This window comes from Odontesthes bonariensis, chromosome 9 (assembly GCF_027942865.1).
Source record: "Odontesthes bonariensis isolate fOdoBon6 chromosome 9, fOdoBon6.hap1, whole genome shotgun sequence".
Lineage (NCBI taxonomy): Eukaryota > Metazoa > Chordata > Actinopteri > Atheriniformes > Atherinopsidae > Odontesthes > Odontesthes bonariensis.
Window position 1 is genome coordinate 24,987,478 of NC_134514.1, and position 27,903 is coordinate 25,015,380.

Genomic DNA, 27,903 nt, shown 5'->3' on the forward strand with positions numbered 1-27,903 from the left:
CGTAGCATGTATCAATCCCAGCAAATCAGTGTCTACTTTGCAAATGTAATAAGCCGTGCTTTACCTTACCGAGGAGTGTAAATTGCTCTTACTTCACGCACCTTGCAGTAGGTGTGTGTGTCTGCAACTACTTTGCCCGACTTGGGTCTGACCTGACTCCTGCGCCATAACCATTTTTTAGGTTAATTACCTTCACGTGCACTTACGTGGCACAGCTGTATGGCTTCACACCTGAACAGCTACAGTGAGGATATTGTCCTTTGTTAATGTTTTATGCCGACGGTAGTTACTTGTTGTAAAGCGCAGTGTCGTGCCTGTCACTCTGGCACAAGTCAGCAAGCTGTGAGAGGACGGTACAGCAGTCAGACTCCTATGTGTCACAGGATTTAAGCTGTGCCCATGTCTCCATCTGCTGGTGTCCATTTGTACAAGCAGCTCTTTTGAAAAGATGTTCCACGTCTTGAATGGTTGATCTTAAGTTAATTTGATCCACATTTCTTTTGTTTTTGTACAGTTCAGCACCAGGCCAACGTGCTAAGTCTTTTTGCCCGCTCGTAATGGCTAATGTCCGGTTGTAAAACATAAACAAGCAGTCGAATGTAGCTTAAATGACTACATATGAATAAAGCCCAATCTAAAGTGGAACCGGTATGTTGTAAACTAATGCGCTTTGCCCTCTCTCTGGCTCATTGGCAGCGAGCATCTTTACCCTCTCTTCTTTGCGCTCATCGATGTTTTATTGGGTCCCACCGGAACTTTACGCTGTGTCTATCTCTTTAAGAGACATTTGCGTTAAACCTGCAGTGTGAAACTGTACTGTTCACGGCCCTAAAAAAAAAAGAAAAAAATCGCATATTCAGGCTGGGTCCATTTGACCTACGATTTCTGAAGTGTTCAGGGCAGACAGCGAACTACTCATGCGGTCATTCAAAGGAACTTCTGCCCTCCTCTGCTGCGCAGAAGGCAGGGCAGAGATGCTGATGCTGATGCTGCCTTCCCTGCTGTCAGTGTCCCCTTTCCTCTCCAATGCGGCATCACCTCCCGCTGTGATGGGGCGACAGGGCAGCAAGAGAACTTAGCAAGGATATGATGTCACGTAATAGTGCAAAAATACATGATTTTTACTGGATAGGAAGTAAGCCTGCGGAGAAGGGAGGGCTGTAACCTGTTATTGGGCGACTGAAATCGGGATACACTGGTAAGTTTGACGTCTCTTGTTTATTTGTTTTTATGCCCAATATAATTTGTGTCATTGTGCAGGATGTTTTTGTGGGTTTTTTGTTTTTCATTCTTCAAATGATGATGTAGGCTACAGTTGACCGAGTGCGTGTCCTCGGGAAACCCAGCATGATGCCATTTTAAGAGTGCAGGTTTTTTTTTGGTTTTTTTTAAGGAGCTTGGGAGTCCTTGACTTTCATGTGATGATGTCACTTTTCCACTGCAATTCCTCTGGTTTTATCAGAAAATATTCCACCACACGGCGGTGTTTTTAAATCGGCACAGAAACGTTGAATGGTTTGAATGAGCGACGTCGTCTGATACAAACATGAAATCAGCCTCTGAACAATCAGCATCCAAACCATCTGTGACCCAAAGCAACCCAAAGAGAAATGCGCAGATTTCGGGTCTTATGCATTCTGTCAGATGTTCGTGAGGATTCTCATTTGCTTATGAGTTTCCGAAATGCGGCTCATCGTCTGGATGAGAATAGGCCCGTCTCTCACCCACTTCTGGGCTATAAAGTTGACGTGCGCATCTTTGACTGCAGTGTGCTGGCGTGCGAGCTTTTTGACTACAGTTCCCAGAATTCAACAGCATGCCCCATTCCTGCCATTGAGTCATAGCGAGCGTTCAGATTTGCAGCTATATTCCTGTATAGAAACTATCAATGATAGTTGATAAAATAAAACAGGATTAAGTGATTTATTATTATATATTTTCCTAAACCATATTTATTTACGTCTGTCGGTGTTTTTTTTTTTTTCTTTTTTTTTTTCATGTCATGGTCCCACCTCGGTGTCACCATGCCTTATGTTCCAGTTTCTGCTTTGTAACTGATGCTCTTTAAGTATCAAATGACTGAAAAAGTATCAAGTGAATTTCTGATGCCCATAATGTTAACAAGACGGATCATTCTGGAGTTGCTGAAGCCCAAAATACATCTGAAAGAAGAGTGAAAAGCAAACTCATAGAACCTTTTTTGAGCAGATTGGAAATTGAATTGTTTTTGCAAAAGTATACCCTGAATACGTATCATGACTACTACATAAAAACAAAAAGTAGATCAAAAAGGACCAATCCAAGCAAATGAGACAAAAGAAAAACGACTTGAATGTGGAACTAGAAAGAGCTGTTCCTGCGAAACAGCTGTGAGAATGCATGAGCTGAATTACCATGCTAAAATATCTTAAGAAGCTAAAAAAAAGCTAAAACAGCTGAAGAAGCTAAAGCTGAAGTAGCTGAAGAAGCTAAAGCTAAAGGAGCTGAAGAAGCTAAAGCTAAAGGAGCTGAAGAAGCTAAAGCTGAAGGAGCTGAAGAAGCTAAGAGCTAAAGGAGCTAAAGAAGCTAAAAGAAGTTAAAAGCTGAAGAAGCTAAAATAAGCTAAAACAGCTGAAGAAGCTAACAGCTGAAGGAGCTAAAGCTAAAACAGCTGAAGAAGCTAACAGCTGAAGGAGCTAAAGCTAAAACAGCTGAAGAAGCTAAAGCTAAAGGAGCTGAAGAAGCAAGCAGCTGAAGGAGCAAAAGAGTTAGAGTTAGAAGTTAGCTAAAGAAGCTAAAAAAGGCTAAAACAGCTAAAGAAGCTAAAAGAAGCTAAAAGCTGAAAGAGCTATGGAAGCTAAAAAAAGCTGAGAAGAAACAGGAGTTTGAAGTTGAAATGACATTTAAAAGATGAAAGTGTAATGATTTCGAGCTAGAAAGAGTTGAAATGGCTGAAAGTATGCTTAAATAGTTACAAAAAAACTTTTTTTTTTAATTTTGAGCTGACATCCTGGGGATTGAACCCGGGCCACCTGCACGAAAGGCTGGTAGGGTTACCATTAAGCCATTTCGTTGTGTTACACCGGAAGTGCATTTGACCTAGTTAAAGACTACACAGACAGACACAGAGCTAGCTGCTGCAGCCGCGGGCAAATCTGACTGTCTTCAAACACGTTTTGTGAGAAAAGTTGAATAGCTAGAAAGATAATTTTAACACCGTTAGAAGCAGAAGGCTTAGAGGAACTTAGCAAAGTAGTTTTACATCTGTGGAGTCAACTATATTTAAATCGAAACAGGTTGAACACACACAACATATATGGAGAGATGAGACGGCCGCCCGCCGATCGCGGGAGAGAAATGACACCGAACACTGACTTCAAATACATCTTGTGAGAAAAGTTGAGCAGCTAGAAAAATAATTTTAACACCATTAGAAGCAGAAGGCTTAGAGGAACTTAGCAAAGTAGTTTTACATCTGTGGAGTCAACTATATTTAAATCCAAGCAGTTTGAAACACTTGAAGCTGATTCAAAAATGGCAGATTTCCTCAAAATTTGACAAGTTCTTCAAGCTTAAAGGCTCATAGTTCAAAATCTGTCCATGTGAGCTCTTTAAGAGTTACATTGGCTGAAAGAGGACAAGTTTTCCTACATTTTAAGGTATAATTTGTTTCTCTCAGTTAAACTGTATGAAAGTTATAGTAATTTGTTTGAAAAGTTGAAACTTATCAGCACTGCTGAATGTCTCACTCTAAAATCCAAGAAGGAGCTTAATTTTCCTATTTTTTAAACTGTCATATTTCAAAATTGGCTGAATATTTTTAAAAGATGAAACAATTGGTAACAGCTGAATGTCTTATGAACATTTTAAAATTTGAATGGTGTCTCTAGGTTAAAGTATGCTGAAGCAGTTACGATTTGAATAGATTTGAAGATTTTGAAGGATTTGAAAGCATTTGAAGATAAGGATTTGGAGAACTTAATTTTCATATTTTTGAAACTGTCATATTTCAAAATTGGCTGAATATTTTTAAAAGATGAAACAATTGGTAATAGCTGAATGTCTTATGAACATTTTAAAATTTGAATGGTGTCTCTAGCTGAAAGTATGCTGAACTAGTTAAGATTTGAAAGATTTGAAAGGATTTGAAAGGATTTGAAGAGATTTGAAAATTTAACATTAGTTTCAATGGGAAAAAAGTTGAACAAAAAGCTTAATATCTTAAAAAGTTTAAAAGTTAGAAATACCAAAAATAATAGCAGTCATGTGCTGAATGAGCTGAACATTTTGATACCAAATTTGTTGAAATAGCTAAAAGTATGCTGAAGTAGTTGAAGGACAAAAATCGGCGGAAGACGGAATAATAATAATAAAGAGAAACAGAAATGTAATAGTGAGAATGCTTAATGCATTCTCACAATTAGAGTCAGGTGTTGTGAGTGGGTGCCGGTTTTTATTTAATTCAAAGAGCATTGCTCTGTCGGAGCCTGTTCGGAGAAGACTACAACTCTGCGCAAATCAACCATAACTCCAAGAACCATTAAGAAAGGGTCGTTGATGCTCAACAGGTTGTAAAAGGTGACAAAAACATTTATAAAGACACCCCACCCCCCCAACCTCCCACCCAGGATGGATCAACCAAAAAATCCAAGACACGTTTTATTAAAGTCCTTTAAGCTCACAACGGACCTTCTAAGCAGCTAAAGGCCTTCCTTTAGTATGCTTAAAGTCTGAGATTTCACTACCAGAACAACACTGAACAACAATGGTGTGCAATGGCAGCTGCAGGGCAGGGCTGCAATGAGGGGAAAAAAGAGACCCAAAACACAGCTGTTCAAAAAGAAAATTGCTACCTGTCTGTCAGTTTGTTAAAGATTAAGTCAGAAAGCTGTTGAAAACACGGTTCTATGAACAGAGAGGACCAAAACAGAACTCTTTGGTTTAACTGAGAAGCTTTGTGTTGAGAGAGAGAAAAGCGCCTTATCCCACCATGATGGTGGTTTCATTGTTTTGCGACTGTTTTGCTGTATCCAGGCCAGAAAAAGAATCCCATCAATGATGGAGTTATGAGGCGTCTATGAACTAAATATCTAGCATATCTGGAAGCAGCAAGACAACAACCCAAAGCACACACAAAGTGAGTGTTTTAGGCTTTCCAAATGAATGTCCTGACAAAAATATGATAGAAATGTTGTGGAAGGAACTGAAGTGAGCAGTTCTTATTAGAAAACCCCTCTAACGGAGCTGGAGGTGTTCTGTACAAAGGTATAAGCTGGACTTCCTCCAAGCTGATGTGCAAAACTGTTCAGCACTGTGAGAAATCATTTGATCCACGTATTGCTGCTCAAGAAGGTGACTGAAAACAAAAGGTTCATGCATTTTTTTTTGCCACTTAGAGATGCATGATATTGGATTATTTATTTTTATAAACAAAGCACCGGGATTAATATTTTGTCTCATTTGTTTCTTTTTGAAAGATTTAAGGACTTGTGTGAAAATCTGATGACTTGAGCAGAAATATAGAAAATGGTCCACAAACTGAATCTAATCTTGAAGAAGCATTCCAAACCAACTCTCTTTTTAATCTTCTTTGTCTGCTTGATGGGTAACTAGGCAACCCTTTGGTACTAATTTTTGTCATATACAAAAAGTATTTTCTACCCTTGTGTCCTAAAACGGAAATAAAGAAGGAAAAAGGGCCTACTGTATCTTTAAATTCTATCAGTGAACCTGATCACAGATGAACATAGGCCGAAATTATGGTTTGATGAACATCCCAGCGTGCAAGTACTCCAGCTGCCAGACGATCACTAAAAAACGTCAATTCTACATATCAATAAGTTACATTCGGAATGCTGGACTGGTAGAAAAAGGCCGAATGAGAGCTGTTGAATCTTAATGAGCTCTGCTCGCTGTTCGATTTTTCCCGATCTACAGATTAAGCCGAATGAGGTGTACACTTGTGTGTGTATTCAGTTAGACAATACACTTATTGGGACAGATAACTAAATTATTATGGTCTTCATACCCAAGATTTCATACCCGATTGAGTCCGCAAAAAGGCTAATACGCATGCGCAAACAAAATTTTGATCTTCACCTGCTCTAACACAGCGGCGTTGGCTTATGAAAACACAAATCAAGCTTCTACAAAAAAAAAATACATGTTACAGTACAGTTTAGGTGCAAACCAATGACGGAGTCTCAAACCGAGCACTCGAACCTGATAAATCTTCCTGACGGGATTTATGACGACACGGAAGTTAACAGGGGGTGAAAGCTCTTGCCTTATCTCTGCGGTTTTTCCCTCTCTCACGCGCACTGTAATTCATTATTATTAGAACATCGCCTTTGAAGGAGTTAGTTTGTTGTTGGGGGGAATTAACTATGTCACCTGCCGTTGTTATTATTTTTTCTAGGAACTCACGCTGCCGTGAAATGTATGAGCTTTCTGAGAGAAGGACCGTTTACGGCGCGCGCAGGACAAATACAAGTAAGTCGGGTTTGTTGGGATAAAAAAAGGCTAAACGCAACACCGTGCACCGGCGATGCACAACTGAAACGAAGCCTCTCAGCCACTGCCACAGCAGTATATTATTTTTTTGTGTGTCAGATATATCTTTCAAGTGGTCAAGTACAAATTTATCACATCGAACAGACAGGTTTATTTAGGAAAGTAACGGTTTTCTGTCTCGTCACAGTCGCTTCCCGGGTGCAGTATCCCTGCGCCCAGTGGAGAAGATAGTCCAATGAAAGTGTGTGTGCTGGGACGCAGAGTTGCAACGACATGGCAAACGGTCCAGACCCGTGGTAAGTTTATGTTTTCCTGTAAAATACTCTTGGCGGCATACACTCCGTTAGATGTGATGTTTTCGATGGTATGAACTAAACTAATCAACAATGGTTTTATCAGCCGTATCGGTTGTTTTTCTCCGTCTGGTCTCGTTCTGTAAGTCCGTAGTTTCCTCGTTCAGCTTGTGAGTTTAATACGTGCTATAAGGAGCTTTTCAACCATCCTCTGCTGGAGCTGCTGCCACACCCACCCAGCTCCACTGAATGCACCAATGTGCACTTGACTGCATGGATCCAGTGGGCTGCTGCTGAATAAGCAATAATATTTTGTTTTATTGCTGTTGACAGGCTAACTAATAGGTTTCCCTTATATAATACAAAATACATCCATCCTTACATGGAAGCATAGAGGATGTATATTGAATGTAATGAAGGCAGAGGTGACCAGCACCTAAATGATTGTGATTAGGTCTTATTTGGACTTGAAATGGCACCGATGCACCATTAACAGATGGCCTTGGTGAGGTGCATGCTCAGGTTTCTTCGCGCCTTAAAATTTGATCAGTAATGATTGTTAGGAAGACTCTTGTGTCCTTTACAGCAATGATAACATTTGACACCTCCTTTTTTAATCTGCTCTTGAACTGCTGTACATGGTGTTGTTTGTTTGTTGAATTAAAATCCAAATCCATGTAGACAGATGTCTAAACTTTATAACAGTGTTAGATAATTGTTTTAAATCATCATTATGTCTAGGTTGCCATGGGTAAGGGTTCGTCATGAGTGCATTGGCCTGAGATCCTACCAGGTTTCCCCTCTCACGTCTGTCCAAGATGTCAAACTGCTGCTCTACGAGGAGACAAACCTCCCGGTCAAAGAGCAACGACTGCTTCACAATGGGAGAATGGTGAGTGCTTTTGAGTGTGTGGTCTGCAATTTGAACGTCTCCTGGGTATGAATGCCATATCCATGTTAAAAGTGTTTTTGGTTTGTCAGTGGTATTGTTTTTTTTTTTGCTTCCTGTTCATGGTTGTCCCTTTATTATTGAAAAGGATGAGAGCCATCCTCAGGAAACAAGTCTGTAACTTTGTTTTTCTTCCATTGTTGAATTCTTTGGATTCCTTTCCCTTGAATACATTTTGGGATCCTCAGAGATCTGGTGCCCGATGCTCTCTGGCTCTGTCACATTTCACTGGCAACACCACACGAAAACCAGAGGAAAAACTGATGTTTTTCTCCCTGAGACGATTTTTTAACTGCAGACAAGGACTCGTGTCATAACTGCACCACTGTTAACAGTCCCTTCATTGTTAGGTTTGCCAGGAGTCTTCCTTGTGCTTTAACAAATCTACTAGCCAGTAAGTGACATAGACATTGATCTTATGACCCACCAAAGCATGGCAAAGGTCAACGTGTATCTGTCTCACTGTTTATTGATCCATTTTCGACTATCGATCGATGCAATATCTTAATTACTACATTCATAGCATATGGGAAAAGAAATTCATATAAAAACGCTACATCAAAAGTTTCAGTGTTGGAAACATTATCTTGTCTGCTCTAACATGTACCTGTATATGTTTATCTAATTCCTATAATTAAGACGCTGATGGGAGATGCTGTAAAAGTCTTACTTTGAAACAAACAGATGGGTCGGCGGTTTTGATTTTGATCGCTGTGCCACTCTATTTTCAGGCAGATAAGTGCGCAGTGTGTAATTTGTCGCGGCTCGCTCAGAGAATGGCCTAACATGACGCCAGCTGACCCCGTGCCTCGAGCCACAGCTGACGGAAAGCGCCAGGTGGTGGTCGGTGCTTGGCAGCCCCAGCCCCCGCCCCCGAGATCTCATAAGCAGAAATTAGCTTCAAGCCACACCTACCAGCTAATACCACAAACACTCTGAGGGCCAGTTTTATGTAAAGGGAGCCACGGAGCCATATGAAGCATTCACGGGAACTGAATGAATGAACTCTGTTTCCATTGCGCCATCTTCATGCAAGTCCACACTTCAAGTTGCTTTGCTGTTTGCTAATGCAATTAAAACTGGGCAGCAGTCTGGAGGAGACACTGTGCCAGACGCTGCATTTCACCCGAGGAGTGCTTTGCTTTTTAAGAGAAACTGAAAGGAGGCCCTTTTTTTTCTTTTTCTTTTTTTGTAGTAGTAGTAATTGCGTGTCTGTGGATGGTCTCAAATGAAATAAATCATTCAACATCAGAAGCCCAATGCTGGAAAACACTTTAAACTGTTACATATATATGTACATATACTTTGAAAGCACTTTACTTTAATCTGCTCTATGTAGAGTTTACTAGCAGCATGTAAGTGTTATCTACAAATACAGTGAAAAAGGCCATCTGCTTACAACTAGATATTATTGTCTTATAAACCAAAGAAAGCTTGTGTTTAGACTTCTCTCAGTCATTTTTCATGTTCATCATTTTTTAAACTGCATATATTCATTGTAAGCACTTTGGACGGCTTCCTTATCAAATATCAATCTGGCAAAGTAGACTTTAAGTCCTTTTGTCCTGAGTTGTAGGGTCATTATATCACGTTGCAGTGACCATGATGAGAGCGGTGACTCTCCTTATGCGCAGCTCAGTTGTCCAGTCAAAAGACTGCTGAGTGCGGCGGGCCACAGTGTCACCTTGAAGAGCCCCAATCAGCTGCAGCATCCGGCCTGGTGCCGACTCCCCACTGCATTGATTTTGAAACGTTGATTGGGAAAAGATTGTCTATCATCCGGTGTGCAATAACTCACCGCAGGTGATTTAGCAGTAGCTTTGGTTGGAGACTAATGATGCTGGAAGGATGATGCACAGACGACTATATGCCCGATTATTGCTCTCATAAAAGAAATTATAGCTCTATAGTTGCCTCTCCAACTATTTTATAAGAGTTATGAGAATTAAAGCTATTTACAGTAGGCTTATTTTAAGTTAACACTATGTTGAATATATGAGGTTTTTGTCCCCCGGTGTTATTTCAAGACAATTAAGTTCTGTTAGTTTACGTTACTTTTGGTTTCTACATTTCCCTCACTTAACAAACCAGAGCACGTGTCAGATTTGAGTATAAAACCTGCATCACGTTTTAAGTGAGGTTCTGTGCTGTCTTTACGTCAATCCCCTACAGCTGGATGGCAGCGTACAAATTGGCACTTTGGTGCCCTCAGGAAGCCCGGAAATCTCCGTCACTCTGGAGGGAAGAGGCCTGAAGGGAGGAGGTAAGCAGGAAACATCTACATTTTGGCAAATAAACCAGCTATGATAACTGTGAAGTTTACCCAACATGTCTGTTATAGGGAGGTTTGGACAGACTACACCTCCACTTGTGGAATTTTTGAAAGATATTCTTAGGAGGTACCCCGAGGGAGGACAGATTCTGAAAGTAGGTGCCCTTTTTTTACCATACGCTCATTTTTTTTATTGACCTTAAAGCATTTAACCTGCAATGAGTGTGCAGAATTATTGCTGAGTCTGCCTCTATTAGCTTTTATAGTAACGATTAGAGTTATTCAAAGTTGTCCAGATCTGTTAGTGGTTGTTGGCTCAGTGGCCAACAAGTGACACACATGCCTGGATTTCCTCTGTTTGGCTATTTGAGGAGCTTGTGTTGAATATAATCAAATAGTCCATAAGTGACAGGCAGCAATGGTTGCAATTATCGCCAGGGAATGATCATTTTAGGCAGTTTTGTAGGATTCTGAATTAGAAAATTTATCAAGCTTAAACTTCAGTAAGAAGTAAGCAGAGTTTAACTTCGTCTTCAACTTGCTGCCATCGGCTTCATTGTAAAACATGCTGGTATTATTGCCAAGATTAAGGGTGAGGCTTCAAATAGAGCATCCACTCTTACTCTGGGCTCGATGGATAAAAGGATCATGTCATCGTCTTGTTTCAGTGTATTGACCCAGTGTTCACGCTGATTACCCGCTTTATGTTGAAGGAACTGATTCAGAATGCAGAGGATGCCGGAGCCACTGAGGTCAAGTTCATGTACGATGAGACGGAGTATGGAGTGGAGTCGCTCTGGTCACCTGACATGGCTCAGCATCAAGGTTTTTGACTTGTTGAAATTGCAATTATTGAAACAGTGCACCGCAGCCGGTACACATTTATTATACATTAGATTTTCTGTGCTTGCTTGTGCTGACTTACAGGAACGGCGTTGTATGTCCACAATGACGCTATTTTCACTGTGGAAGACTGGAATGGGATTCAGGAGATCGCAAGGAGCAGGAAGAGAGACGATCCGTTGAAAGTTGGACGATTTGGTATCGGCTTCAACTCTGTGTACCACATTACAGGTGAGAAATGTCGGAAATTCTTACCGACATTCATCCAAATATTTACTTGTGTTCTGTTTTCTCATGTATCTCCACCTGTACAAGTGTAAATATAATGTGTTCGCATTTTTATGTACAATATTGTGTCTTGTCACGTTGTTTGTATTTGTGTTTTAGATGTTCCGAGTATATTCAGTGGAGACCAGATTGCCATGCTGGATCCTCATCAAACCCTGTTTGGGGTAAATGAGTCTGGACAGTGTTGGAACTTGAAGACGGAGATTAAGGAGATCACAGAACTCGCTGACCAGTTTGCTCCCTACATTGGGATGTTCGGGAGTTCCGAGAAAACCATCAAGGACGGCAGCTTTCCGGGAACTCTGTTCCGCTTCCCGCTTCGCATGAAACCTTCCCAGCTCAGCGGCAACATTTACAACAAAGAAAAGGTTCTGGAGCTCTTTGAGTCTTTCAAAGCTGATGCAGACACCGTGCTCCTCTTCTTGAAGAGTGTTCAGAAGATCTCTTTACACGTGCGAGAGTCTGACGGTACAGAGCGCATGTTGTTTCAGGTTACAGCAACAGAGAATACTGACGAGAAACTAGAGAGGCCAAATGCACTCAAGGCACTGGGTCAGGCCATAGACAGTTACAGCAATGGGGTTCCCAGCTCTTCGATCACATGTGTCACTTACCAGATCAACATAGAGACTCAGGATGAAACGGCAAAAGAGACTCAGAGGATGACGTGGCTGGTTTGTAATGGGGTTGGTGGGAGAGGGATTTGTGCTGAGTTGGACTCTCTGGCAGACGATTTGAAGTTCATGCCTTCGATTGGCATCGCCCTGCCTCTTACACAGATCAACACAGAGGACAGAGGTGCCACATCCGGTTTCTCAGGACGAGCTTTTTGCTTCCTTCCTCTTCCGCCCGGAGAGGAGAGTGAGACGGGGCTTCCTGTTCATGTCAGCGGCTTCTTTGGCCTCACAGACAACCGGAGAAGCATCAAGTGGCGGGAAGTGGACCAGTGGAGGGATCCAGCTGCCTTGTGGAATGAGCTGCTTATAATCACTGTCATCCCTACGGCTTACCTAACTCTCATAGTTGAGGTTATAAAAAGGGTGCAAACAGAAAAGGACCAAGACTTTCCTTTGTCTCCTACGGGGACATATAGGGCCTGGCCAGACCCTAAGCAGGTCAAGTCACGCTGGACACCCATTCTCCAGCCACTCTTTCATGAATTGCTACAACAGCAAGTCATCTTTTCCCTCAGTGAAAGCTGGATCGGGGTGGACCAGGCAGTGTTTTCAGAGCTGGATGCAGAAGAGGTCATTTCAGAGACTGTGATCAACTACCTCCAAAGCTCAGGAATGCAAGTGGCAAAGGTGCCTGCCGCCGTGGACTTTGTCTTAGCTGCTTACATGACTGAGTCCACTGAAGTGAGAAAGGTGACTCCATCTTTGTTGCGGCAGATGATCAGGAAGAACAAACACATAGGCCCCTCACAGGAGAAGCTGCTGCTGCTGGAGTTTGTGCTCAGAGACGCCAATTACAGTGACCTTATAGGACTTGAGCTCCTGCCTCTGCAAGATGAGACTTTTACAACTTTTTCACCCTCTGTCACTGAAAAGGATGCTGTTTACATCGCATCTGAGGAGTATCCCAGGTAAATATTATTTTATTGTCCAGGAGACTGAATTGATTGTTTTTTAAAAGATTAAATTGTATGAAATTGTATTTTCAACCTGGATTTTAGAAGTATTCCTTCGCATCAGTTTGCGGGTTTAGATTTAAACATGTAATTATTATTTCTGTTTTTGTAACCTTAATTTATCCAGGAAAAGTACATCCTGAATTGTCCTGAAGAAGAAAGCAGCAGCAGCACAGTTACAACATATAAACAGTGTGTTTTATTTTGACTGATAAAGTGCATGTCTGAAAATGAAATGCAGAGTTGTTTAATGATATTGATGGAAGGCTGGGGCTGATTGCAAAATTTAGCCATGTTTTTTTGAAGCTGCCTCTGCAAATCAGACAGTTGAACATTCACGTTTGTCCAAAGGAACAGGTTTAATGTGTCGGCCTCTCTCTGTTATTGTTCACATAAAACTGGCCCTCAGTACGGTGTATCTTCAGTATTCAGGCAAACGTGTTTATCTTTTACTCAAATGTACCAGGAGTGGATCCAGCTTTCTCCATGAAAATGAAAACACAGACACACTTAACCTCTTATCTTGGCTTTTTCTTGAGGTCTCTGTATCCCGGGCTTGAGCATCGGTTCATTCTGGAGAACATAAAGCCGTCGGTGATGGACAGATTGAAGAAAGCAGCCAAGAGCAGAGGTAATAACACATGTTTACTTTGCAAGCACTCTTTTTCACATACTGGAAATGTTTTGCATGTTTAATACCATCTTTGATCCCTAAAGTGATTTGGAGATTTTGATATTGTGAAATATTTTGCCAGTGAATGTGTGATCGTAACACTATAAACTGAAAATTGACATACCATATTCTGTACGCAGCATAAGTATTTATAGTATTATAACGGTTATGGTTATGCCCCTAAAGTCTTATGACGACCGGGGGTTATGTGGGTTCGGCCATGTCGTAGTAACACAAGATCATCTTACTCTGCAGCCGTGCCAGCGTGGCGTTAAAGCTGGAATACTGCTCATGGTTAATTTAGGAGTTGGAGACAGAAAATGAAAGAGAGAGTGAGCATGCTTATTCATGAATGGGTTGTTCTAGTGCCACACTTTCCATTCGACACACATGATAAACTTCCTTGGTTTATCCATGCTCAGCCATGATTGTGATAAGAGGGACGTAAGACATAAGACAGACACAGGAAAGATGCTGAGTAACAGATCTGTCTCCTAAACTCAGTGACAGGCACAGAGAGTGTTGCAGTTCAGCATAACTACAAAAACACGGAGCTAACTTTGAATCATTTCCTACAAAAAAAAGGCCATATTCTTGGCAACTTCCTTAAGAAGTTTTTCGTAGTCGTTTACATTGCATCACATTAGCTTAATTTTCTAGTATAGTCTACTTTGCTTTCCATTCAGGTCCCACCCTTGATGATGATGTCCAAAGACCACATTAGAGTTACTCAGACCTGCAGGAATCACATAACCTCCCATAGTCCAGCCCTGGCTCCACTCGTCCATGAGTCACTCCCTCTAACTGTTAACCATCGATCCATCCATTTCCCTTGCCCCCTTAATCCAATTCAGGGTCTTGGGCCAAATGGTAAGACAGGCTAGAATTATACGGGATCATCATACACTGCTGTTGAAAAGTTCTCAGTCATCATTTCCGTTTCATGTGATCTTTAAAGATATATGTCATTTTTCACTATGAATAAGAACCCTAAAGTTCATCCACATATCTTAAATTTGTCATTTGAATTACAGTGCAACAGTTCCTCTGGGGTTGCTCAGGTAGGTTTTTTTCAAAGTGTGTCGCATACCTTTTTGTTTTTAACCAAAAGTAACGCCTGGCTATGAATACTCACCATGGCAACTGCAGTAAAGCAACTCACCAGATATAACGAAGAAAATAAACAACCACTAACGGTTTAGACTGTGTATGTGAATCACAATCACTTATCATCATTCAGACCGATGCAGAATTCATGAAGTGCTTCACGTTGTGACAGTCAGTGTACGTACTACTCCCTGTTAGTCTCTTAAAATGCATTACTCCTCCTACACTGAAGTGATAAGAGTAAGCTCAGGACTGATTATAATTTGACACAAAACGAATAAACCGGGCTTAACACTTACTAATTTGTTTGCATGGGTTACTTGACATTGTTTCTGTGTCATTTTAAATGTTGTGTTTGTGCAGTGTTGCTGTCTAATTTATTTACACTAACGTGCAACGTTTGACGTGACTTCTGTCCTGAGAAAAGAAAAGACTCATACTTTAATGTGAAAAACCTGCATACGTTACATTTACAGGACAATGCACTGTTGTTTGTTGTTGCTGCAGCCTTCAATAACAGCGATAAATCTAACCTGTCAATCTAACATATTTATTAGTGTCTCATGTCATGAAAGAGACTTAATAAAATGTTCTTTGTCATCATAACAGGAAGACCCTGCAGTCAGCTACAAGTGCTTAACCCAGAACGATCTGCACGTCTGATCAAGGATATCCTATCCACAGCCTGGCCAACAAGAGACTTCAGTGTCGAGTGGGAACCTGGAAATAGAGACCTGAAGCATCCTTCCGTTTCTTGGTTAAAAATGATTTGGAAGCATCTGTATATAAATTTTGCTGATGACCTGAATACCTTTGAAGACATGCCTTTGATCCCACTTGTGCCACTCGAGGAAAGCATGAGCACGGCTAAGCTTCTACGTCTCAAAACTCCCTCTCCCATAATTCTTGTGGATGTCGAAGAGGCACCGCTTTCCGAAAGCCTTCTTGAAATCGTGGAAAAGCTCGGAGGAGTTGTGGTAAAAAAAATGGATTTGTGTTTGCAGCACCCTCTGCTGAAGAATTATATCCACCCATGTTCTCCCGGTGTGCTTCTGCAAATTATGGATCGGCTGTCGACGCAGCGTTTGTCTAGTCAAGTCATCTCTTTCTCGGTCAAAGAGAAAATTGTGCTCAGAAACTATCTTGCAGGACTGTCTGACATCACAGAGAAGGAAAAGCATACCCTACTTGACGTCTCCATCTTTGAGAAAGCAGGGGTCCGTACTGAGGGTAACGCAGCATTCACGTCACTGAGAGGCGCCAGAGCTTTAAATCATAGAGCCAAGTACCCACCAGACGTGAAACTGTCAGAAAATCTTGTGGCTTGCCGCGACGAGGAATCAATTCGTCTCATCAAGATGCTGAATGTTGAGCAAGTGAAAACAACAGAATGTTTGAAAATAATTATCCAGGATATTGAGAGGGGTTTCTACACAAAAGACGAAACGACCCAAATCATGCTTTGGACTCTTAAACATCTGGCATTTCTAAAGAATGAAAACTCATCTGTGATAAGTTGGCTCACTGCCCTTAAATTCATTCAGTTGCCTTCTGGAAAGTCAGCCAAAGCCTCTGATCTTTTTGATCCTGAACTGGAGATTCTACAGCATCTGTTCTACATGGAGGAGAAAACCAGGTTTCCCACAAGTATATTCACAACATCCCCTGATATTCTTCATTCACTGAGACAACTGGGGCTAAGAAATGAAGTACAGCTCAGTGAAAAAGACGTGCTTAAAGTGGCAAAGAAGATAGAGGAGTTGCAAGGCAGCGGGGAGCCCGACTGGGACCTCATAATTAAAAAGGCAAAAAAACTCTTGCAAATACTTAACAAACAGACCAAACTTATAAAATCAGCCGATGCTCAGGCATCATTGCTGAAACTGAAATGGGTTCCCGTTTGCAAAGAAAGACCTCTGACTTACCCTAAATCCCTTGCTTGGGTTGGAGATGCTCTCAATATCTGCTCTTTGTCCGAGATGTGTGAATTATCCCACGCAGTGCTGGTGGGATCTTCAGTGGCACTGGTCGAACACACATCTGCAGGTATGAAGAAGGCGCTGAAACTAACTATAGAACCACAGGTGGATCAAGTATTGCAGCACTTGAAAGCAGTAAATGACTGGCATAAATCTCAGGCATTCACGACAGAGGATTGGTATCAGTTCCAGCAGATCTTGTTTGAGATCTACGGCTTTATGCAGGCCCACCTTGAGGATGCAAGAGAAGCAATGAAATCACTGCCTTTTGATTGGATGTGGACAGGGAAGACGTTCTCATCACCGGGCCAAACGGTCCTAAAGCCCCTCCCCAATTTGGACTTGCAGCCTTACTTGTACTCTCTGCCAAAGACAATGAGAAAGTTTCACAAGCTTTTCAAGTTTTGTGGTTCAGTTGAAGAGGTTGTCCCAAGCCATGTGTTTGATGTCATCACCACCATTCAACAAACATGTGAAGGAGAGTTAACCAGGGAGGAAAGCAAACACGATATTCTGCTTCTAATCAACATCCTCAGATGGCTGTACAATAATCAGATACCTGTAGACACTAATATGCATGTACCCATTCTTTGTTACAAAGACCCAAGCAAATTAGCTATGAAACCCATTCACGAATGCACCTACTGTGACATCAAGGTTGACGATTTGAATGACTTGCTCGAAGATGCCTCAGAACCAATCATTTTGGTCCATGATGACATACCCATGAAAACTGCAGAGTGGCTAAAGGTGCCATGCTTGAGTACGAGGTTGATAAACCCAGAGAATCTTGGCTTTGAGCAATCGGGCCAACAAGAACCTCTAACCGTGAGAATAAAAAACATCTTGGAGGAATATCCATCTGTGGCAGACATTTTTAAAGAGCTCCTCCAGAATGCTGATGATGCAAGTGCAACAGAGTGCAGCTTCCTCATTGACATGAGGAAAAACACTGACATTCGCGAAAATCTCCTGGACCCCGGCATGGTAGTTTGTCACGGGCCCTCTTTGTGGTCTTTCAACAATGCTGTATTCTCAGACACAGACTTTCTGAATATCACAAGGTTAGGTGGGTCAGTGAAAAGATGTGAAGCAGACAAAGTCGGCAAGTTTGGCCTGGGTTTCAACTCTGTCTATCATATTACTGATATCCCCATCATAATGAGCAGGGAGTTCATGATCATGTTTGATCCAAACATCAATCACATCAGTAAGCACATCAGAGACAGGTCTAATCCAGGGATCAAAATCAACTGGAGCAAACAACAGAGGAGGCTGAGAAAATTCCCCAACCAGTTCAAGCCTTTCATTAATGTGTTTAACTGTCAGCTGCCTTTAGCTCAGGACTCACCATACAAATACGGTGGTACACTGTTCAGACTCCCATTCAGAACAGAACAGGAGGCATCCGTTAGCGAAATCAGTAGTCTGTACTACAATACCACAGATATCTATTCTCTGGTTGATGAGTTCAGCATCTGTGGCCATCGGTTCATTCTGTTCACTCAGCATGTTGGAAGTATGGTCTTGAAATACCTGAAATATGAGGAATCAAACCCGGCCGGAGCACAAGACGTTGTCACGATCAACAAAAGTGTGTGGTCATCCAAAGCCTCTTATGGGCCTCTGAGTATCCTCAAAACTGCAGCAAAAGTCATGAAAAAAGTAGCAAGCACCAACAGGGTACCCGCTGACGTCCCCAAGTCTGGCTGCATCATACGCGTCGTGGTAGAGGAGTTTCACAACGTGTTCAAACGCATCGTCGATCTCCACTCGCCACTGTTTAGAGGTTCAGAGGAAGATCCCAACCAGTACTTTGAGATGGCGGCCAAAGGTGTTCAGGCAAGAAGACTTACAGATGAAATGCAGCAGAAGGCAGTTGACATGACCAACTGGCTCATTTGCTCATGCATGGATGCAAGTGAGGCTCTCAAGTTTTCCCTCAGTGATAGTGGAAAAAGACTCGGACTTGTGCCTTGTGGAGGGGTGGCTGTTCTGCTCTCAGAGGAGGAGAATCGCAAATGGACTGTGAAGACGAGTGCTACTTCAATTGGAGAGGTGTTTTGTTACTTACCTCTCAGAATCAAAACAGGCCTACCAGTCCATATCAATGGCTGCTTTGCTGTTACTTCCAACCGCAAAGAGATCTGGAAGACAGACACCAAAGGACAGTGGAATTCTGTGTTCATGCGACATGTCATTGTCCAGGCATATTTGGCAGCACTCACAATGCTCCGATCAATGGCTGAAAGTGGAGAACTGCTTGAGTACAGTTACTATGCAGTATGGCCAGATCCAAGTCAGGTACATGATGACTTTACACTGATCAGCCAGGGTGTCTACCAAGAGATCGCCAAAGGAGGGGACAGTGAGCAGGCAAAGGTTTTTTCAGATGGCTCCACCTGGGTGTCGATCAAATATGTCAGATTCCTTGATGATGCCTTGCTCTGCAGGCCAGACATTGGTCCTGCTGCCTTCAAGATATTCTTGAAATATCTAAAGAAGAGTGGCTCACAAAGCCTCTGTGCGGTTGAGCTGCCTGACTGGGTGAAGGAGGGATTCGATGATGCTGGATGTAAAGGGAAATTAATGGAAAACACCCTGACAGAGAAGCAGTTCTTCTCAGAAGTCTTTTTCCCTCACATCCAGGAGATTGACAAAGAGCTCCGAGATCCCCTGATGCATTATGTCTTGAATGAGAAACTGGAAGATTTCGCATCAATCCTCAGGGTCACTCCTTGTATCCCATGCTCTGGTCCCAACAAGGAGCTGGTTTTACCTTCCAAGCTCATTCATCCAGAGGGAAGAGTTGCTAAACTCTACAACAATGATGATGGAAGATTTCCTGAAGGTACCTCCAAAGACTATGTAAACCCCGTGTGTTTAGTGAAGCTAGTGCAGCTGGGCATGGTGAAAGATGATCTGTCCTGGGAGGACCTGATTGAGCGTGCTCATTCAGTTATTGATCTAAATGAAAATGATCATACAGCTGCTTGTTTTCGCACTAGTATACTACTCAGTTTGATAGATGAGAAACTGAGGATGAGGGATCCAGCAGCATCTGAACACTTGGAGGCGCTACAGGACATAAAGTTCCTACCATTTCTGACAAGGCCTGCAGGATTCTCTTTACCATGGCATGGGAACAGCTTCTCACCGACAACCATGTTCTCTCCTCGAGAGCTCTTCACAACTGAACATCAGGACACGGTGTGTTTGATGAAGCCAATCCTGAACGAAAGTTCCCCATCTTTCAAAGGTTGTGGTGCAATGTCACTGGCTGTGAAAGATGGTCTTGGACTAATAAGGAAGCCTTCAGTTGTACTGGTCATCAGTCAACTGAAAAAACTGTCACAGTCATTTGACGGTGTCACACTGTATCAGGAGAACATAACAAATGCATGTTACAAGTACCTTCATGAGGAAATGCTACAAGATGAAAATGCAAAGGGTCAAATAACTGAGGAACTGAAAGTCTTTAACTCCATTTTGGTGGAGAACACATACGTCAGTCCCTGCAAAGTTGCTTTCCACCTGAATTTTGATGCAGCACCACATCTTTATCAGCTCCCTAACAAATACAGAAACAGCTGCCGCGAGCTCTTTGAAAATGTTGGCGTGCAACCCAGTTTCACAGTTGACGATTTCTCTGCGGTGCTTGATACTGTGAAGCAAGACTGTGGAAGAAGAACACTCACAGAGGAAAATTTCCAATTGTCTCGCAGAATCATTAGCGAAGGAATATGGAGCTTAATACGAGACAAGAACCAAGAGTACTGCCAAGCAAATTACGGCAGGATTCTGTTACCGGACTCCAATCTCACACTGCAACCATCAAAATCACTGTGCTACAATGACTGCCCTTGGATCAAAGTCAGAGACTCCTCTGTGAAATATTGTCATGGGGACATCCCAAGAGAGGTCGCTGTGAAACTAGGAGCTGTCCCAAAACGTCACAAAGCCTTGGAGAGATATGCTTCAAATGTCTGCTTCACTACACTTGGCAGTGAGTTTGGACAGAAAGAAAAACTCACAAGCAGAATTAAAAGCATTCTTAACGCTTATCCCTCGGAAAAAGAAATGCTGAAAGAGCTGCTTCAAAATGCAGATGATGCCAAAGCCACGGACATCTACTTTGTGTTTGATTCGCGGACACATCCCACCGATAGAATATTTGATGATAAATGGATCCCAATGCAAGGACCCGCCCTCTGTGTATATAACAATCAACCATTCACAGAGGATGATGTTCGAGGTATTCAGAATCTAGGAAGAGGAACGAAAGAGGCCAATCCAGGCAAAACTGGTCAATATGGCATAGGATTTAACTCTGTCTACCACATAACCGACTGCCCATCCTTCATCTCAAACAATGACATTTTGTGCATCTTTGATCCACATGCACAATATGCACCCGGAGCAACGTCTGTGAGTCCTGGAAGAATGTTCAGAGACTTGGACTCTGACTTTCGCTCACAGTTTTCCGATGTTCTTAATCTCTACTTGGGAGCTCATTTTAAGTTGGAACGCAGCACGATGTTCAGATTCCCTATCCGCTCCACAGAGATGGCAAAGACATCAGAGATCAGTTCTGTACCGGCATCCGACAGAATGGTCCAAAACCTACTGGACAAGCTAAAAACAGACGGTGCAGAGCTTCTCATGTTTCTCAACCACATGGAGAAAATATCAATATGCGAAATCGATCATGCATCTGGCGAACTTAAAGTGCTCTATTCAGTGACAGCCAAAATATCAGATGGTGATCGGCTAAAGCGCAAACAGTTTCATGCCTCTGTCATCGATAGTGTGACCAAAAAGAAGCCGCTCACTGCTATCCCAGTCCAACAGATAACTTACGCAATGGACATAGAGGACACTGATGGAAATCTGACCTCGTGGATGATCTGCAACAGATCTGGCTTTGCAAACATTGATAATGTCTCGAAAAGTGTGATCTCAGCTCACAAAAACGAAGACATAACTCTGTTTCCACGTGGAGGTGTGGCTGCTTGTGTTAGCCACAACTACAAAAAACCCCACAGAGCCTTCTGCTTCCTGCCCTTGTCACTGGAGACAGGGTTGCCTTTTCATGTCAATGGTCATTTTGCCCTAGACTCAGCGAGAAGAAACTTATGGAGAGATGACAATGGAGTCGGAGTACGGAGTGACTGGAATAACAATTTGATGACCACACTGATAGCTCCTGCTTGTGTAGAGCTGCTGATTCAGCTGAAGCGTAGATACTTCCCAGGTCCTGATCCCACCATGACCCTGCAACAAGGAACACCGCTTCATTTTGTAAAAGATACCTTGCGGAAATATCTGTTCTTCTTCCCGGCTAACAGACTTGACATACAGCCAGATTGGTACTGCCTGGTTAAAGCAGTGTACAACTGTATCCATGCTGACCTAAAGCGTCTGCTCCCTGTTGTCAGAGCAGCACAAATGGACAACTCTGACATGCACTCTGTCATTTATATTTCATGGGTGAATACATCCACGACAAACAAAGGTAGAGCCTTCTTTGATTATCTGCTACAAGATGAACTCCAACACTTGAAAAACACTGATTACAACATCACGTCTAGGAAGTCTGTGGCAGAAAATGTCTACAGGCTGAAAGCTTTGCTGCTTGATATTGGATTCAACCTTATTCACAGCTGCGATGAGACAGCAAACATCTACCTCTGTTTGGAAGATGCAGGGATACCAGTCAGTTATGTAACACCAAGCGATGTCCGCAACTTCCTTCACACTTTCTCATCTCCAGACACTTTGTGCCATGTTGGAAAACTCCCCTGCCGTCTCCAGCAGTCCAACTACAAGTTAGTCCATAACCTGAAGCTTCTAGTTGACTACTGTTTCAAAGACATAGAGGAGGATGAGGCTCGAATTGAGGGCTCGCCTCTGTTGATAACAATGGACAATATGCTTCAGGTGTTTGATTCCAAGAGACCAAAGTTCCTGACAACACATCATGAGCTAATATCACCGAGGAAAGAAATGTTCATGAACACATTGTACATGAGATACAGCAACATCCTGCTGAAGGTAGGGGCTGCAAAGAACTTTGACATCAGCAGCTTTGGTGAGCTGCTAGGTTCTGTCCTCCCAAGAGAGTATCGAACAAGGATCCCGGTCAAGTGGAGAGAAACCTTTGCCAGTGAATCTTGGCTAAAGAATGTGTGGAACTTCATCAGTGAAAATATGGCAGTTAGGGATGATGAGATGGACATTAAACCCAGCTTTGACACAGTGCTTGACATTCTGAAAGACTGGTCTTTGCTACCTGGAATCAAATTCATGGCAAGAGAGAAGCTTGTTGTCCCAGATCACGATGTGCTTCTGCCTCTAAGCTTGATGAACATTGCCATATTTCCACATGGCCAAAATGACAAAGTCTTTCACACCCTAATGAAATCAGGGTGCATCCAGCTTGCTGTTAACAAAATTTGTGTGAAAGAGAACCAAATCATGCCTTTTCTGGCACAACATACAGCAAACATCGAAAACCCATCAAGCATTCTGAAAGCTGTGGAGTACATGATTCAGACATCTGCATTCAAAACAACAAATCTGACTGATAAGGACTTTGAGGCTCTTCTGTTGTATTTCAACTGCAACCTGGCTAACCTCTCACAGCAAGATGCACAGAGCCTAAAACTCCTCCCATGCTTTAAGTCATATAGTGGGAGATATATCAGCATTGCTAACTATGGGGCAAACTATGTCCTTGCGAAAAGTATCCCAACCACCGACATAGACAAATGGGCTCACACACCCTCCTTTTCCTTTCTGGCCGACAGTCCACAGCTGAAAGAACTCTATACCTTCCTTGGTTGCATCCCAATCGATGATCTCGAAATTTACCTTCAACACCTACTGCCAAAGTTTGAGAGTCTTTCCTATGATGCCAAAGTTGAACACATTGTCTATTTGAAGGAGAGACTTGTGTCAATGGAAGAATCGTGCCAGATGAAGGACCAGCTCTATGAGAAACTGGAGGGGCTCTCATTCATCTACGACTACACAAACAGACTGAGGCCAACAAAGTTTTTCTCTGATGAGACCGTGAATGTGTTTGAAGTTATGTTACCTAAAAAGTCATTCATACCAAGTGACTTTTTTAAGAAAGTAGAACAGGTGACAAAACCAAAGAATGGAACGTTGTTGCTGACCTCATGGATAAACTTTCTGAGAAATATTGGTCTCAAGCATGAGATTTCACAGCAACAAGTTCTGCAGTTTGCGAAAGAGGTCAGCATCAAATCCCAAACAGAGAGTTGGACCAAAGAAAAAGTTCAAACTATTGTCGATGTGCTGTTGAACCATATTTTCACAGAGAGGACGGATCTATTCCAGGTCGCGTTTCTCAAAGAGCTCTCCATGATACCATTTCTGTGTCCCGAGAGAGCTCCTAAAGAACTCATCAAGCTTCATACTCAGTACCAAGAGATGAGTGGCACCCTTCCTCTGATTCGTTTCAGCGGCTCTCAAGTGAACCCAAAATTTAAGCAAACAGACATTATTCACCTTCTTTGGACGTCCTGTCCGATCCTGCCTGAGAAAGCCACACCATCAAGCATAAAGGACCAGGAGGACAGCACTCTCAGCGGACAGGAACAACTTGACCAAGTGCTGAACATGTTGGGCGTCAACTTGGACCCGCCACTGGACAAAGTCATAAGCAACTGCAAGAACATCTGCAACATATCCAACCCAGATGATGAGATGGTGAAAACCAGGAACAAAGTGTTACGATCCACATACGAGTTCCTCAATGCAGACAAGCGAGATTTCCGTTACCAGCTTCGTGGGGTGGCTTTCGTCATGGTTGAAGATGGCTGGAAGCTGCTAAAACCTGAAGAAGTGGTCATCAACTTGGACAATGAATCAGACTTCAAGCCCTACCTGTACAAATTACCTCTAGAACTTGGTACCTTTCATCAGCTTTTCAAACTTCTTGGCACAGAGGATGTCGTGTCAACCAAACAATATGTTGAAGTGCTGTGGAGAATTTACCGGAGTTCAGAGGGAAAGCAGCTCGACCCAAACGAAATGAGAACTGTGAAACGGGTTGTTTCAGGATTGTTCAAGTCTCTTCACAATGATCCAGTGGAAATTCGCAAAGATCTTGAGAGTCTCAGAGATTTGACGTTTTACCTGCCAAGCCACGATGGTAGACTAGCAAAATCCAATAGCTTGGTGTTCGATGATGCCCCACATTACAAAAGCAGAATTCACGGTAATGTTGGGGTTCAGATGCTTGTGGACATGAGCCAGTGTTATCTGGGGAAAGATCACGCCTTCCACACAAAACTCATCATGCTGCTCCCACAGAAGCTGAGGCCTAGACTATTGAGTAGCATCCTCGAGGAGCAGCTAGACGAGGATTCTCCAAAAATGTGTCAGTTTGGAGCTCTTTGCTCTCTGCAAGGACGCCTTCAGCTGCTGCTCTCATCAGAGCAGTTTATCACAGGCTTGATCAGAATAATGAAACACGAGAATGATAACGCCTATGTCGTGAATGAAGAAAAAGCCATACGTCTATGCAAAGCCCTCTGCGAGGGACTGAAAGTGTCCTGTTTTGAGAAGCTTCAGACAACTTTAAGAGTGAAAGGATGCACCCCCATCCCGAACAGTCGCAGCGAAACACTTGCCTTTCTTAAGAGATATGGGACCACTGTGATTCACCTCTACATCCAGCATTCGGACAGCAAAGACATTAACTTTCTGCTAGCGCTGGCCATGACACTGAAGTCTGCTACAGACAATTTGATTTCTGACACATCCTATCTGATAGCCATGCTGGGCTGCAATGACATCTACAGAATCACAGAGAAGTTGGACAACCTTGGTGTAAAGTATGACTCAACAGAGCCCTCGAAACTGGAGCTGCCCCTTCCTGGAACCCCAATACCAGCTGAAATACACCACACTTTGCTCATGGATCCAATGAATGTCTTCTATCCAGGGGAATATGTGGGTTACCTCGTAGACTCCGAGGGTGGAGACATATATGGGTCCTATCAACCCACCTACACATATGCCATCATCGTTCAAGAAGTGGAAAGAGAGGAGAAGGAAAACACAAGTTTCCTCGGGAAATGCTTCCAGATCGACATCGGTTACAGCGAGTACAAAATAGTCAGTTCACTCGACTTGTACAAGTTTTCAAGACAAGACGAAAGCACCCACGTCCGAGACACTAGTGTCCCATCGACCCCTGCAAGTTCAGAGAGTCGCTCCTCTGGCCCACGAATGACCCCTCCTCTCTTCCCTGGTAAAGAAAACCTTCGGCCTCCCACTCAAAAACAATCACCCAAAAAGATCAAGCTTCATGCTTTGCCTGAGATTCTGAAAGAAGTGACCTTAGTTGTCGAACAAGCTTGGAAGCTGCCAGAGACGGAGAGGAAAAAGATAATCCGTCGATTGTACCTCAAGTGGCATCCAGACAAGAATGCAGAGAATCTGGACATTGCCACAGAGGTGTTCAAACACTTGCAGAATGAGATCAACAGGATGGAGAAGCAGTCTTTGGCTGATCAGCAAAATACAGACAGGACTTCCAGGAGATCCTACCCTACATCATCAACCCGGTTCCAGTCAGACAAGTTCTCGTTTCAAAGGTTTTATTCATCCTGGAACCAAGAAGCAACCAGTCACAAGTCAGAAAGGCAACAGTTCAGGGAACATTACACAAGCTATGCAGGGTCATCGCACTCTCATCGTTTCTTTGTGCCCCCAACGTTCAAGACAGTTGGGAACCCTGTGGAGGCCCGCAGGTGGCTGAGGCAAGCCAGAGCAAACTACTCTGCCGCTCGCAATGATCTTCATAAAAACGCTAATGAGTGGGTTTGCTTCAAATGCTACTTGGCCACGAAGCTTGCACTGATAGCAGCCGATTATGCGGCCACAGGAAAGTCTGATAAAGATGTAAAACCATCCGCTTTGGCTCAAAAAGTGGAGGAGTACAACTCCCAGTTAAAGGGCCTCGCCAATGATGTTCAGATCCTGGAGGGATATGGCGTGGACAGCCTAAGAACTCGCTACCCGGATCTCCTGCCATTTCCACAGATTCCCAACGACAGATACACTTCCGAGGTGGCGATGAGAGTGATGGAATGCACCGCTCGAATTATCATAAAGCTTGAAACATTTGTGCAGCAAAAAATCTGATCCCGTTGTTTCAAAAGAGTACGCATAGATCCTCAGTGGAAGTAAGATCACCTTTGGCTGTGTGCAATACAGATCATTTAGTATCCAGCTGGCAGCTTGTGGTACATATGCAGTTTCTATCTGTGATTATGGGGCAGTGGCCCTTGCACAGTAAATAAGTGTATGGCTCTTGTAACCCATTAGGCCGCATTTCTGCATATGCTGTACATACAGATGCCTCAGCAATATGTTTGGTTTACCAAAGTCCCATGTTGGCTACATTTTCTCTGAGTTAGATTTAAAAAAAATGCTGCTTTTTTACTTTATCTTTTATAAAAATGAATGAATATATTTTCTTGCTACGGGAAAAAACAGTTGAGTGTATTTAAAGGATGCGCTTATGAAGTAGATTTCCTCTTGTCAAAACACTCGTGCAACATGTCCTCTTTGCAAAAGTCTGAATAAGTCAAGTCGATACAATCATGTTTGTAAATTTTCATTTTTTTATATACTTTTCAGGTTGTTTTTCGTATTATTTCTGTAAACGATGTACATTTCCTGTAACATAGCCAGTCACTTGTTTATGGACAAAGCACCTTTTTTGAAAGTCATCAACCTGCATTTGCACTTGTGTAGCGGCGGTCGCCTCAATAACTCGGAAGACTGCAACTGTGAATAGACATTTTGAATTCATCTAAACTCACTTGTTAAACCTTTTCTTCTTTTTTTTTTTTTGGGGTCTGGCTTTAAACTTTAACTCAAGTCACCATTTTTTTTTCTGTTTTGTTACTTGTTTAAGATCACTCAGTAGGATATTGTGACAAAGAGCCATATAATTTTGATGTTATAATGTGGGCACAACTGCAACACATTAACTTATGCCAGCTTGAAACCACGTTCATACATTTTTTTTGTGATTTGAACTTTTTTTTTTTGGTTTAAGGAACACAGGACGTTAACAGACTGTGGTGCTTGTGTATTTTTACTGCTTTCTCAACCTTATTCAAACTTTGATTTTAACAAGCACACAGTGACCACATATTGTACATGCCATTTACAATGAACTATAACTAAAAAATGTGTTTCTTGGTATCTCTTGTCGTACTCGAGCTTGAGGCACCTCAGTGGAGTTCATCTCCTTGAATGAACCATGGGTACCATACATGTTAATGTACACTGTGCCATAGCAAGGCCTAATAAATTCCCCTTAAATAAA

The 27,903-nt window shown here is 42.5% G+C and overlaps 1 protein-coding gene across 3 annotated transcripts; it reads left to right on the forward strand.

Annotated features, from left to right (window-relative positions):
* Positions 1–967: 967 nt before the first annotated feature.
* On the forward strand, positions 968–27,903 carry sacs (sacsin molecular chaperone). Of its 3 annotated transcripts, XM_075473741.1 has the most exons (12): positions 968–1,198; positions 6,398–6,471; positions 6,680–6,788; positions 7,527–7,677; positions 9,907–9,997; positions 10,076–10,161; positions 10,720–10,831; positions 10,934–11,080; positions 11,237–12,722; positions 13,307–13,398; positions 14,475–14,501; positions 15,157–27,903. In XM_075473741.1, the coding sequence occupies exons 3-12, from the start codon at positions 6,766–6,768 to the stop codon at positions 26,706–26,708; spliced, it is 13,767 nt and encodes a 4,588-aa protein (XP_075329856.1). In that variant the 5' UTR covers positions 968–1,198; positions 6,398–6,471; positions 6,680–6,765; the 3' UTR covers positions 26,709–27,903. The 3 variants fall into 3 exon arrangements, with proteins under 3 accessions (XP_075329856.1, XP_075329858.1, XP_075329857.1); XM_075473743.1 differs by lacking the exon at positions 14,475–14,501; XM_075473742.1 differs by lacking the exon at positions 968–1,198 and having other exon boundaries at positions 6,290–6,471.

Coding starts and splice junctions, on each gene's coding strand:
- sacs (XM_075473741.1), top strand. CDS start 6,766: ATGGCAAACGGTCCAGACCCGTG. Junction 13,399..14,474: donor GAAAGCAGCCAAGAGCAGAG/GTAATAACACAT, acceptor TTTGAATTACAG/TGCAACAGTTCCTCTGGGGT. Junction 14,502..15,156: donor GTTCCTCTGGGGTTGCTCAG/GTAGGTTTTTTT, acceptor TCATCATAACAG/GAAGACCCTGCAGTCAGCTA.